The sequence below is a fragment of the Tetranychus urticae genome, chromosome 2 (genome assembly GCF_039701765.1).
Source record: "Tetranychus urticae isolate SD_2017Ah chromosome 2, NJAU_TeUrti_SD_1.0, whole genome shotgun sequence".
NCBI lineage: Eukaryota > Metazoa > Arthropoda > Arachnida > Trombidiformes > Tetranychidae > Tetranychus > Tetranychus urticae.
Window position 1 is genome coordinate 28,783,056 of NC_142959.1, and position 13,658 is coordinate 28,796,713.

Consider the following 13,658-nt stretch of genomic DNA (forward strand, 5'->3'; position numbering starts at 1 on the left):
ATTGCTGGTTAAATAGTCAAGAATGATTCGCATTTGACTTGCTAAAGTGAAATTTAAAGTTCGTGAGTCAAATTTTTACTTTGATGTGCCATTCGTTGCATTCGAGAAAATAATCAAAATTGAATTGGATATTCTCAGTAGATTAAAGAATCATTTGAAATTTATTTGAAAAATAAAAATTCAAGGGTGAATATACGTATGGCTCAAAGGTCACAAAGCAAAATTTTCATAGGAATCGCCAAATATACTTGAAGCCCTGATATTGAGAGTATTGGTAAGGTAATGTATTGAGTAAGGTATTGAGAGTCACCTAGGTTACATTCATATGCCAATCCTATTAGGAACGTAACTCGAAATGACGACTTCTTGAAAACTGGTTTTGAGAAACATTCATAGACAAACAGATCTTACTTCTTGTTAGTTTAACCTTTACACACTCAGGTGATCTACTTTTGACTACAATTTTTGCCCTTAAATGAAAATTTTATCATTAATCTTTTAAACTGACTTTTTATAATTAACACTGAAAATAAAAACCGTGTTGTCTCAAGATGAATGAAGAAGTTGGTAGGAATTCTGATAAAAGTAAGTTTTGTTTTTTGTTTTGGATTGAGTTTCAAAATATTATGTTCTTTGTTATGTTCAGTTACAATAAAAGTAAGGCATTCGGATGAGGATTATCATGGCATTACTATTGATTGGTCAAATGAAAGTTTTGATTACAGGAAACAATTGTTCCATCAGGTAAGCCAAAAGAAAAGACAATGAAATTAATAATTTCTAATTCATGTTTTACTTGTATTTATAGTTATCAGCATTCACAGGCATACCAGTTGAACATCAAGAGTATGTCAGCGTGAACAACGCATTACTTCGGATTGGTGGTCTGCTAAATACAGAATGGAAGGATAAGTAAATGATTTTATCCAGCTTTTTGATTGCCTTTCTTTAGATTTAATCCTTTTTCATAAATGTTTCAGAAGTCACATGGTGGGTTATGCTTGGCAATACGACACCAAGGAACGCGCAATGAATACTTTTCATGATGGCGATTGTTTTCTATTTAGAACGAAACTTTTCGGAGATGATGGTGGATTTGGCTGTAGATATGAATTGTGGCATCAGAGTCTGGTTAATGCAACTGAATGTAGTCGACATTATTGTTATTACCTGGGTCGTCGATCTTTCACAGATAAATTATCAGAGTTGATGAAATCAGATAAATTGCAAAAAATTTTTAATGAAAGTGTCTTACAATTTAGTAGACAACCAGAGGAATTGAAAAGAGTGAGACTCAATTTGAATATTAACCATCTAACATATCCATTGTGCACTGCGGTGGCTTCAGAATGGCCTAATCTACTACGGTTTCATGCTAACTACTTGCGTTACCGTGGCTAACTTAAGTCTCTGAAGAGCAAGCAATCCAACTTCAGGATAAACTTTCAATTCTCAAGACTTATGCTGATTTTTTGTCAAATATCCATTCATAACCATTATCTAGACATTAGATAATCTTAAAATATTGAAATATAAAAAGACAAGATTGAATAAAGAATAGATATTTTTATTACTGTAAATCTGTTTCTTTGATTATTCCAGGTTGTTCATTGATTGTTAGCTTTATAAATATTTATATGAGTGTGAATATTGAGAGCTTCAAGTTAAATCTTTCTTAAACAATCTAATTGTTAAACAAGGCATCATCTAATTTTTGATTGCATAAAATGGATCAGAAGTTATCAACTTGATTTCCAGATATTTCATGGATTACATGGTATTTCTGTACAAATAAATAAATTAATATACGTGTATATTGATCAAAACAAAACATAACAATGTGTTGCTTAATTATTATAACTAAAAAAGTCTAATGTGAAACAATAAAAATCAATTTTAGATCAAGAGATTTCTAGAGGAAAAGGTTGGAATAATGAAAGGATTGAAATTAGTGTGAATTCAATTGTGATTTCAATGTTTAATTTTGATGATTTTTTGTTTTTGTAATTTTTCGTGTTTATTGTGAAAAAACTTGATTTGTGTAAGCTGATTTGAAAATCATTTCAGATTCTTAAATTATGGCTTTAGATTAACAGTTGAATGTGTCCTTGGTCGATCCTGTGGTGTTGATCGATGATTACCATTATCAGTATTATCATTGATATAAGTATTGCTTGGATTGTAAGTAGTATTGCTATTATTACTGTTAGAAGACGTATTATCATTTGTTGATGATTTGGTTGTTGCATTGTCGGTATTATTTGCATTATAAATGGGTCCTAATTTGAAACATGTCTCTGATTTTGGTCTAGGTAAGGCTTTTTTAATGGTTAACATATTTTTCTCTGAATCAGAGTCTTCACTTAAACTTTGAGCAGACATGGTTGACATTGTAATTAATTCATTAACTGCCTTCAAATCAGTCTGCAAATCCTCCCTTTGACTAACTAGAGATGGATTTTTACCAATCTTGTTTAATCTTTCAGCAGCAATTGACTCCATGGTTCGTCTCATAACAGGATATTGATCAAGGACTGCATTGAAATGTTCAACAGATAATGAAAATAGATTGCAGTATGTTTCAGCTCGAACTGAAGCTGTCCTTCGGGCATTGGTTAACAAACATATTTCTAGAATGAGACAAAGAAGTAAAAATCAAAATGTAAGACAATTAGATGAAACAATAAAATATTATGGCCATAATGATGATACAGAAAAGGTTGGGGAAAAAAATCAAATTAAACATACCACCAAAATAGGAACCATCGGATAGACTTGTAGCAACTTCACCATTAAACATAACAATATCAACTATTCCCTCTTGGATGAAATACATTTTATTCCCAATAGTTCCTTCTTTAATAATTATATCTCCTGGTTGGAAGACTTCATATTTCAATTTAGTAACAACAGCATTCACAAAATCAATATCAGCTTTGGCAAAAAAGGGTACAGAAGCCACTAATGACCGGCAGTTATAATTAATTACATCCTAAATGAAGTAAACAGAAACAAAAATACAAAACAATAAATGAGCATTTATAGCTTTTGTAAGGGATCATCTTCAATGCAATTTGAAATACAACTTACCTCTCTGAGTTTCTCTGAAAGTTCATCTAGAATTGCATCTTCATCAAAAAATTTACCCTGATATCGGTGCTCAAAATAGTCACATATTCTGGCTCTAAGGTCACGAGGAAGCTTCCGATAGGCCATGTACTCTTCAACTTGTTTTAACTGTTAAGGAGAGACAAAAAGGTCAATTTATTTGCCATCAAACTAATCAATTCAACTTACCTTTTCTCGATATTGTCGCCTTGAAGAATCTAATGATTGTATTAAATTGGTGGTATGACCAAGGAAAAGAGCATAACAAGTAGCACCACTAATCATACTTAACAGGGTTAACCACATGTCGGTTAAACTTTGGGGTGGAAATCGTCCATAACCAATGCAAAGCATATGAGACATTGCTTTAAAAAGTGACCACGAATACTGTTCCATCCACCAAACATCCTGTTGAGAGGTTGGAATAAACGAAAATTCAAAATAAAAAACATAATTAATCAAAATACAAAATAAGTCAATAAAGACAAATAGACCAACAAAAAATAAACGTTACATCTACATGTGACAAATGCTATGGTAATGAGTCAGGCCTAGAAAGGGTGAAACATCTATAGAGAGTCATCTGGATTACATATTTGCAATTATTAATATCGCAACTATCGATAAATATATTTTCATGATTATCATTAATCAAACCTTTAAAATAACCTTTTCACTCATTTATTCATGATAACTGAATATTAGCAACATTTGTTTTTCCTTTTATTCCTAAAGTAAAACCTTTGAAAAGCTTAACATTGAACCTACAGTTAGATTTATGTTCGTTAGGCTCAAGATATTATTACAAATTACCAATTAATTTACTTGTTACAGCTATTTGATAAATTGTTTCAAATAATTTTAATGATAATTAGATGCAATTACCTTTAATTCATTAATAGCAACCCAAGAGTTTGACGGGAATCCTTGCAGCATGGGCACGAGAAACTGAAGACAACCACTCCAATGTCCAATTAATAGCATCATACAAATTAGATTGAATATTTTCATAAAGACACTTGCCATATTCAGGAACTGTGGAACACAAAAGACAAAAATTATGAATCAACAATCAATTAATCGATGGACAATTGGGATTCAAATAAAAGTGTATTTAATGTTAAGTAAAAAAACAAAATTCAAGACAATCTAAGCTACTTTCATTGTGCCGTTTAACCTGGTTAACCGTCTAAATGTATTGCAATCTAATTGGCAAGCTTCATCAAAATTAAAATGTTTCAATTTCAAGAGTAATTTGAATTTATAACAAACCAGAATCATTTAATGTGCGTTTTTCATGAACATTTTTCAGTTACAACAGATTCTGTTTTGATCAAGCTTCTTTGGTTATTCATGATTGAACTGTGATCGTTTATTGGGTTCAAAATTGGGTTAAAAGTGGGTTAAGATTGTGTTAAGATTAGGTTAAGGTGTTAATCATGAAGTGATATTCAATGCAATTCAAGATGCTGTGAACATAAGATGAGGGTTGATGGAAAGGATGATAAACAAAGGAAGAGTTAAATTATGATGATGATTTATGATCATCTATTGATGCTGATTCAATGTTAATGGTGCACCATTAAGATTAAGTTTTGATTTTGGATTCAAGCAAATAGTAGATGATATAAATATATAAATAAATATCAATACAAGAGTGTTTAAGAGTGAACCAAATGAATGCCAATGTGTATATATTAAGATGTAATGATAGCAACTACAATTAACAGTGTTTATTTAGACTTAGCTTTTTGTCAGGTTTACTCTTAAGCTTAGTCAAATATTAATAAATGCCTTTGAGTACTAAATGGTAAATAAAAAATAAATTATTTGGGTAATCAACAAGAATCAGGAATCAATAGGTAACATTATAATCAAGACGGTGAAAAGAGCAACATTGAAAGTTTCATTTGACAGTTTAAATCAAAAGGTTTACAAATAGTTGGTTTAATCAAAGGCTCATTGTGTTACCGTTTACCAGCAAAAAAACTGGTTAAGGAATGGATCGAGATTTGGGTGAAAATCTGGTTGACTGGAAACATTTTGATTTGGTAAATGTAACTTTCAAAGTTGAACTTTTTTGTAGGAAATTTCGTTCTGAACTTTCGTTTTTGTCTGATCAATCTGATTAATGGGTTAATGATGAGGGTGAGTACCTTGTGAATGTCGGAATCACCACAAAGGCGATTAATAAAAGCGAAGATACCACTGGTAACTCTCATTGAGGCCAAACTTTGCATCTGAGAAGAAAGATCAAACAGAGCATTTTGGTTTTATTTTTGAATAACGATAATGGCCAAATCAAATCCAGGGAAGAGGAAGAAGATGAAAATGAAAGTGAAGAAGAAGAAAAGAAAAGAGAAAATTCTGAGTTTCTTTTTTTTGTAAATGTGTTTGTATGTGTTTCCATTGCTGGTTTGAAGGGTTAAAGTTGAAAGTTGCGATTGTTTGGATTTTCCACTTTTGTTTTGTGGTCATTTGTAATGCGTATTGTTAAACCTTGTAAGCTAATACTGTCATTGATTTGATTTTACATTTGGCCTCATCTTTGCTTTTACTAATCACTAATTGTACGGTTTATTAACACTTAACTGATTGATCGTCAGTTATTTAAAATAATCAACATTTGAAAAATGGTTTCTTGTGACATTACATTAACAAATCCATGCAACATACAAAACAAGGCAACATTGAAAATGGTTAATTTAACTTAGGTTAAGTTAAATTGGTTGAAATTGATCATTCATCTGACTGAATACAATCAAAATGAATAATCAACAAAGTAAACGAGCGTGAAAGTGAAAAGGATTTGAAAATTTAACACAAAAGTTGATGATGTTGTAGGGTTGGGCAAGTCTTGCTTGTTTTTTTTTGTACAGTTTGGTGGAAACACAATTAACACGTTAATCAGAATTGACAAATACAATTAGCAAAAAAGGTCACACAATACGCATTGGACGGGAATTAAATTAAATAGTGTGGTTGGTGAGGGTGGAAGCATTGGATAAAAAGGATAAAACGAAAAACGTTAAGTCACAGTTAAGGATAAATGCTGATGGTTATAATGATTTTTCAGGTGAATTTCATGTTGATGATGATAAGAGAGTTGAGGATGATCAAGATAATGATAAATTGACAGGGAAAAGATGAAAATGTAACAAAATTTAAGGTGATAATTGGGTTGGTAATTGAGTAAGACTTAAAAAAATAGTCTGTGGGTAACACACAAACATATGATTGAAAACAGAGGTTAATCCTTGCCCAAACTAGGTTGCAATTTTAATTGTAAAGGCAGGTGAATTACAATAAAAGGTGCGGTTCAAGTTTAATCACAATTGATTAGTAAATGAAAGGAAAGACCAAATAAACGTTTAAATCACAATTAAAATAACAATCTAACCAAAAGTAAATAATGTTGAAGAGTACAAAAAGCTCTCCCTCTTTAGGAATCAAAATGAACTAATTTGAAAGCGCTTTTAATTGATATTGAAATATTGAAATGATAAAGAGACAAAATTAATGAATTAAATTGAAGACTTTACCTAATTGACATGAAATAATGAATAATGAAAGTCAATTAATCAGATTTGAAAATACAATCTGATGGGTTGCTGTGATAAGTAACCAGAAAAATGGTAAAAATATGTTCATCAATGAAAACAGAGAAGTCAATTGTTTCTCATATTTTCATCTTGAATTTAATTAAAAAAAACACTTGCCTCTGAAGATAATTTATATTCTGATTTATTTGTTCTCTCAGCAATGAAAAGATTCATCCAGACTATCATGAAACGATTGAATTAGAGATAAAAAGCTTTCAAAGAATAATGTTTCCCTGCTTTTGCAAGTAAAATGAAAAATGAACTTGAAACGTCTGATAGACTGGTTAAAGGTAAAAGTTGATGATGACAATGTTGATGGTCATGATAATGGTTTATGATGACTGAATAATGGGTAATGATAAAACTTAATAGGCAAGTAAAATGTTGAAAGTGAAAACAGGAAACTATTCAATCAACATTTCATCTTGACAAAACAGTTGCTCTTGCCTTGCGGTCATTTTTGCCTGGTCAGACATTATTTAATTTTTGATAAAGGATAATCACCAAGAATTCATCAATCTATTATTGTTCAACAATTGATTGAAATCTGTGGTGATAATAAATTGTTAGCCCAAAAAAAAGGAACCATCAATCGTTAGAAAAGTAAAGCAAGAAAAAGAAGCTTAAATTTTCATTCCAACATTCATCATTAGATGTTGTATTTTTAGATTCATTTTTGGACAATTTTCCTGATCCATTTGATCATTGAAATAATCATTAAATTAGAATCAAATTCAGTGTGAAAATTAAAAAGCAAATCTTGATCAGGTTAATGAAGAGACTTGGAGTAAATAACTATCAATAGCAATTTGGTTAATCTGAGTGTAACAGTTTGCTTTATCAATCATCTTTTTTCCCCTTTATTTACTTGAGTTTTAATCAATGGAAAAGTGATTAATGTAAAAATGTAAATAATGTAAAGGTGTTAAAAGTGGGCCACTTAATGGTTAACATTTTGGGTTACAGTTTTGGGTTTGAAACCAGGAAAGGAAGAGTAAAATGTGCAATAGACATTCAACATTTAATGGTTAATTATCATTGTTACCTGTTCTTGCCTCAACATTAAACTGATAAAGAGCAAATGAAAAGACAAAATGACAACAATAACAACATTAACAACAACAACTAACCCAGTTAATCAGATTAAGGTGAAAACACCAGAAAAAAGGTGAAAGTTGATAACATTAAAAGGATTCGTGACAAAGATTTTTTTCCCTCATGTAAAAACAAAAGTACAAAAAAATCCAAGAATCAAGTAAATATTAAATGATTGAGCAAATGTAATTTGGTTCCTTTTGGGTTATCACAAGTTATCCTTCAAAAAATGATTTCACTTTTGTGAGATTAACCAGGTTATAAACAAAAAAACTGGTCATCATCATTATGATCATCATTAGTATGAAATTCAGGTAAAACTGGGCAAAATTAAATCAAAATGTAAGCCACAAAAGTGCAACCTAAAACTAAACAAAATGTAACCCAAAAATAGAAATAAAAAATTGGTAAAACTGGTTAAATCAAATTCTGCGGTTTTCTGGTTTTAATTGATAATATTTGTTGGGTGAAATTTTTGCTTTTTCGGGTTTTAGGTTTGTTTTGTGTTTAATGTTACCAGAAACAAGTGATAACAACAATGGAAAATATGATTTATGTGATTGAACACTTTTTTTTAAATCACCTGAAAGAAACATCAAGATACCATTTTGTTTGCTCAAATCGATATATAAATTATCTTTTGCCTTTTTTCCTTCGGAATTCATTCTGATTATTATTACATTTGCTTTTATTGAAGTAAAAGGTTGATGATAATAAAAATGTTTGAAATGAAACAGGAGATGAACATGAAAAAAAGGAGAGCAAATTCATGTTATTCTGGTTCAATTTTCATCTTTACTCCCAGTTTATATTCATCATATTTTGTCTTGTTTTCCTTCCCTTTTCTTACCCTGTTATCATTAAGATTTATCAGTTCATATTGACACTGCCTCTCGATTTATTATTATCATTATTATTGGCTAAATGAAAAGATATTCATCCGAATAACGTTGGAAAATCCTTTCTTTGCGATTCCTTCTTTTGCCACTTGAAAAATAATAAAAAACATATTTTTGGTTCTGGTTTAGTTTTTCAGAGACATTGAAGAAACTGATGTGAAAAAAGAATCTCAGGAAATGAGATTCTTGAATAACACAATAACTTTACACCCAAAATGGCCATAAGTGTCTATTTCAATCATTTGGGCTTTCAAACATTTAAAAATATCCACTTTACGCTCAAACCTGTCAACCTTCAGATTTTACAGATTCTGGTAACATCGGATTATTTTGTATTATAAATTGGGAAAACAATCATAATAAGGATTTCGGTTGATTTCATCTTAAATACACTTATCAGCTTAACCCATTATTTGACTATTCAAAGGCTAGTGTCATCGAGCTAATTTGAGACAAGATTGCTATTAAACTGGGAATTCGATAGTTTAGCTGATTTGGTTCTTTGAATCATTTCTTCGACTTTCAATTTGATATTAATTGAAAGTCGTTTTTTGAAATATTTTCATTTTAAAATATTATTCTTTTAATGACAGTCTATTGATTGTTGAATTTTGTAATCAACTGATATCTTTTGCTTTCTATTGGAACTGTGTTTTCCTTTCCTTCATGATTGATGAATTAAGGCTTTACGAATCGTCAAGGGATGTTTTTTTCTGATGATAATATTTAGTATCATTTCATGTTATTGTGAGTGTCTCTGTGTGTGTGTTGCCAATTCCTAGATTGATAAACCATTGACCAGAAAAATGTTTACGTTTAAAGTGGATGGATAAAGATGATGCCAAGTGATTATGATCTTGTTGATAATGATAATAATAATGATGATGATGAGTATCATGATAAAAATGGATCGATCATTGTCACCATTTAAGTCACTTTTCACTTATTGTTGACATTAAGTCCCAATGGTTAAATCATAATGATAACTAATCAATTGTACACTGTAAATATGAAAAATGTAACGTCCAAGTAGAAGGTAGGAAAAGTCAAACAAATGGTTGGCTAAAGCAACAACTGAAAACAGTTAAGGTAAAGAAGAATCCAGAATCATAATCCAACTCAAAAAATAAGAAAATTAAAGTTAATTTCAAGCTAAAATAAACTCAAATAATAACCATTTCAAGTGACAACAAAACTATTGATATCTTGTTATTGGAATGAGCAAAATCACCTTTTCTTTTAGATCTGACAGTAACTCATCAGATAACTTTGAATTCAACTCTGTATCAGAATCAAATCAATAACTATTAATAAATACTGATTCAAAGGTTTCTACTAAAAAACGCATTTAACACAATTATCACATTTATAAGCAAATTTACAAAAATTGACATAAATGGGCAAAAACGGGTAAAACTTTATTTCCTTCAACTTAGACTCTGTTGGTTTGAAGGGACGTAAAAAATGAGCCCTTTTGTGTGATTATAAAGTTTCTTTGATCGTTAGTTTTTGAGAAAATCGAAGTCAAAGTTGAAACTTCGATTGCTTTTTATACAATAACGGAAGCAGGTTTTTTCATGAAACTCATTTTTCTGCTGTAACTTTTGATGCTAAACCAGAAAATGTACTTGTTTTGAGAAATAAAACTTTTCTTTTTCTGTAGATAAGATATGTTCGATTTTCAGTTTAAGCGGCCGCATCCTGTAATCGTAAAAGTTAGACTTCTGAAACTAATTATCTGTCGATAAAAATTGGTGTTACAAATCATTGACTAAATAATTTTTCCAATTTAACAATAGTTCTCTTGATTTTGGCCATTGGCCTTAAAACTTTGAGCCTCAATATTTCGAGAATGTCAACAGTCTTTTGATGCTAAACCAGAAAATGTATTTGTTTTGAGAAATAAAACTTTTCTTTTTCTTTAGATACGATATGTTCGATTTTGAGTTAAACCGATCGTTTTCTGTGACCATAAGAGCTGAAACTTATTATGTGTGTGTAGATATTGTTGGTACACATTATGGAGCAAATACTTTGTTTTGAATACAAGTTACAGTTCTGTAACTCTTACGATCACAGAAAACGAGCGGTTTAACTCAAAATCGAACTGATCTGTTTTACAGAAAAAGGAAAGTTTTATTTCTCAAAATAATTACATTTTCTGGTTGATCATTGAAAGTTACATCTTGAAAATGAGTTTCATAGAATAATCTGCTTTCGTAATTGTACAAAAAGCAATCGAAGTTTCAACTTTGACTGCGATTTTCTAATAAACAGTCCATCGGACGAATTATTTAGCAACACCAATAGAAGCAGTTTCAATGTCCCTATCAAACTACCAAATCTAGAATCTTTGCTTAAATTTTCGAGTCGTTGGCAGCACTCTTTGCATTTCATTTGCAACTTTAACCAGAAAATTGGTTTATTTACCAATAAATGGGTTGAGATGAGTTTGGTTTGTTGAATAAGCTGTTACTCGTACATTTACAAGCTTAAAATCATGACCTAAATGCGCTAATGAAAAGTTTTTAAGTTGAATTGATTTATTAGTTAGTAAAGAGTTAATTGCGTGAAAGAATTATCATTGTAGTTGTTGGCATTCTCGAAATATTGAGGCTCAAAGTTTTAAGGCCAATGGCCAAAATCAAGAGAACTATTGTTAAATTGGAAAAATTACTTAGTCAATGATTTGTATCACCAATTTTTATCGACAGATAATTAGTTTCAGAAGTCTAACTTTTACGATTACAGGATGCGGCCGCTTAAACTGAAAATCGAACATATCTTATCTACAGAAAAAGAAAAGTTTTATTTCTCAAAACAAGTACATTTTCTGGTTTAGCATTAAAAGTTATAGCAGGAAAATGAGTTTGATGAAAAAACCTGCTTCCGTTATTGTATAAAAAGCGATCGAAGTTGGAACTTCGACTTCGATTTTCTCAAAAACTAACGATCAGAGAAGTTTTATAATCACACGAATGGAGTCAGTTTGCAAGTAATAATAAAATAACAGAGTCTTAATTTGATGATAATAAACTTTTACCCGTTTTTCCCATTTGTTCAATTTGTGTTGTGTCTTTTAGTAACGACCGATTGATCAAAGGATTGATATTTCAATGACTGATCAAAAACAAAGATTTTTGCTCAAATTTTTAAAATAAACCTTTTCTTATGTAATAATTTCAATTCTTCCGTTCAATTCAACTTCAATAACAGAAATAAAATTGCTATGGATAACTTGTAAGGAATAAGTCAAATCAATGAGATGAACAGACCTGAAACTATCTCAGCATTTGAATTGAACTTTTTAATAGAATGAAACAGACTCAAAGGCTAATTTAGTTTATTTATATCCGAATAATTGGCTAAGGAAATGAATTCCGTTCAAACTTTGGCTTCTAAATCCAACCTTTTCTAATGTAATTTCAATTCTGTAAATATTCAGTTAATTTAGTTCAATATCTTTTGTTTTACAAGAAAAACTTGGAAAGATTTGAAAAAATGAAAATAATCTTTGATCATGAAACTCGATGCAAATAACTTACAAGTGTTTACTTGAAATATCAGGTTAACAATGTGAATAGAGTGATACCACAATTGTACTTGAATGATATTTCAATTTAAAAGTCAGTTTTTTCTCATTTAGGGAATGCAAGATTATTCTGTTACTTCCAAGTTCCAGCACAAAAGGATAAATTTAAAATGAGATATTGAGAGAAGAAGAAGAGAGAAAAAAGTTTTCCAGATTATAATATGAATAGAATTGAAAATTCATTGAGAAAGGTAAATTTACAAAGGTAACAAAATATAAGATCACAAAAAGCCAAATTGTTGGACCATTTTTTGCCTTCTTTCAACAAATCGCGAATCAAATATTATCACTTTTATCATTTTTTAATATTAAATGTTTGCTCAACTTCAAAAATGCTTCAATTTTCAGTATATTATAACAGTTGCAGGTTGGGAAGGAAAAAAAACTCCCAGCAAGACTGGGAAGCAACAGCAAGAAAAGAGAAGCTACTTTTCACCTAAATTTGGATTTGATGGTAAACCATTTGAAAATGAGTTTAAACTCAGTATTAGTTACAAGATGAAGGGTGAGGATGATGAGAAGGAAGATGAAGGGATGAAAGAAGAACTAAAATGGCGAAGTAAACAATAAATTGAAAAGAATATGTTTATTTATTTATCTATTTTTTGCTTCATCTTCTTCATCTTTTTTCTACCTTCAAACTCTTCTTTCAAATGAAAACAACAATTTCAATAAACTTGAGCTGTTACCTTTACTTTCATTCAATCTACCTTTTTTTGCAATAATAATACTTGACTTTTTTGTTGATATAAAAAAATGAAGATGAAGCAAATGTATTGGTAAAAAGGTAAGCTTTTCAACGCTTTTTTTGCGTGAAAAAAAAGATTCTGTTGAAAGTTATAATTTGAGTTTCTCTGCTTTTTTCCTGGTTTTTTACCTTTTTTTCTGGTACAATTTTGTTGTTTGAAACTTTGATCCGACAAAATATTGGGTTAAATGTATTATTGAAATGGGATTTACAGTGAATTTGCTATTTGCTATACACTTTTATACACTTTTGCCGCAATTAAATGACAAGAAATTTAATGGGTTAACATGTTTCCAGCTTGCATTTTATCCTTTCTATTCTGAATCAAATCAATTAGTTTCTCTTTTCTTTTAACCTGACAGATTGTCTAGACAACTAATTAAACAATTGGATTTTTGGATTAATGATAATCACCGTCTTAAATCATTAAATGGTTAAATCCTTTCAATGTTAATTCAAGTTTCAATTCTTGCAAATGTAAATAGTTAATGGTTTGACTAATGAAAACTGTCTACAAAGTGAAATATTTATTGGATAAATCATCCAAGTAAATGGCAACCAATTTTAGGTCAACTTCAAGTTCCAAGCAGAAATTCAAGTCTAATTTATTGAAT

General features: G+C 30.1%; 1 protein-coding gene and 1 long non-coding RNA gene across 3 annotated transcripts in view; one reads left to right on the forward strand and one right to left on the reverse strand.

Annotated features, from left to right (window-relative positions):
* Window positions 1–503: 503 nt before the first annotated feature.
* LOC112539493 (uncharacterized) lies at window positions 504–1,580 on the forward strand. The gene is made up of 3 exons (XR_016198437.1): window positions 504–744; window positions 809–912; window positions 981–1,580. It is a non-coding gene; the product is annotated as an uncharacterized LOC112539493 (long non-coding RNA).
* A 378-nt stretch (window positions 1,581–1,958) lies between these two features.
* Ih (hyperpolarization activated cyclic nucleotide gated potassium channel Ih) overlaps window positions 1,959–13,658 on the reverse strand; it is a 33,827-nt gene continuing 22,127 nt past the window's right edge. Inside the window, exons 4-9 of one of the 2 annotated variants that reach the window (XM_089267097.1) lie at window positions 5,265–5,348; window positions 3,994–4,143; window positions 3,298–3,516; window positions 3,091–3,237; window positions 2,749–2,992; window positions 1,959–2,630 (exon numbers count right to left, since the gene is read on the reverse strand). In XM_089267097.1, coding sequence (XP_089123223.1) covers window positions 2,077–2,630; window positions 2,749–2,992; window positions 3,091–3,237; window positions 3,298–3,516; window positions 3,994–4,143; window positions 5,265–5,348 — 1,398 coding nt within the window. In that variant the 3' untranslated portion in view covers window positions 1,959–2,076. The remainder of the gene's footprint in view (window positions 2,631–2,748; window positions 2,993–3,090; window positions 3,238–3,297; window positions 3,517–3,993; window positions 4,144–5,264; window positions 5,349–13,658) is intronic. The other variant, XM_089267098.1, reaches the window with a different exon arrangement.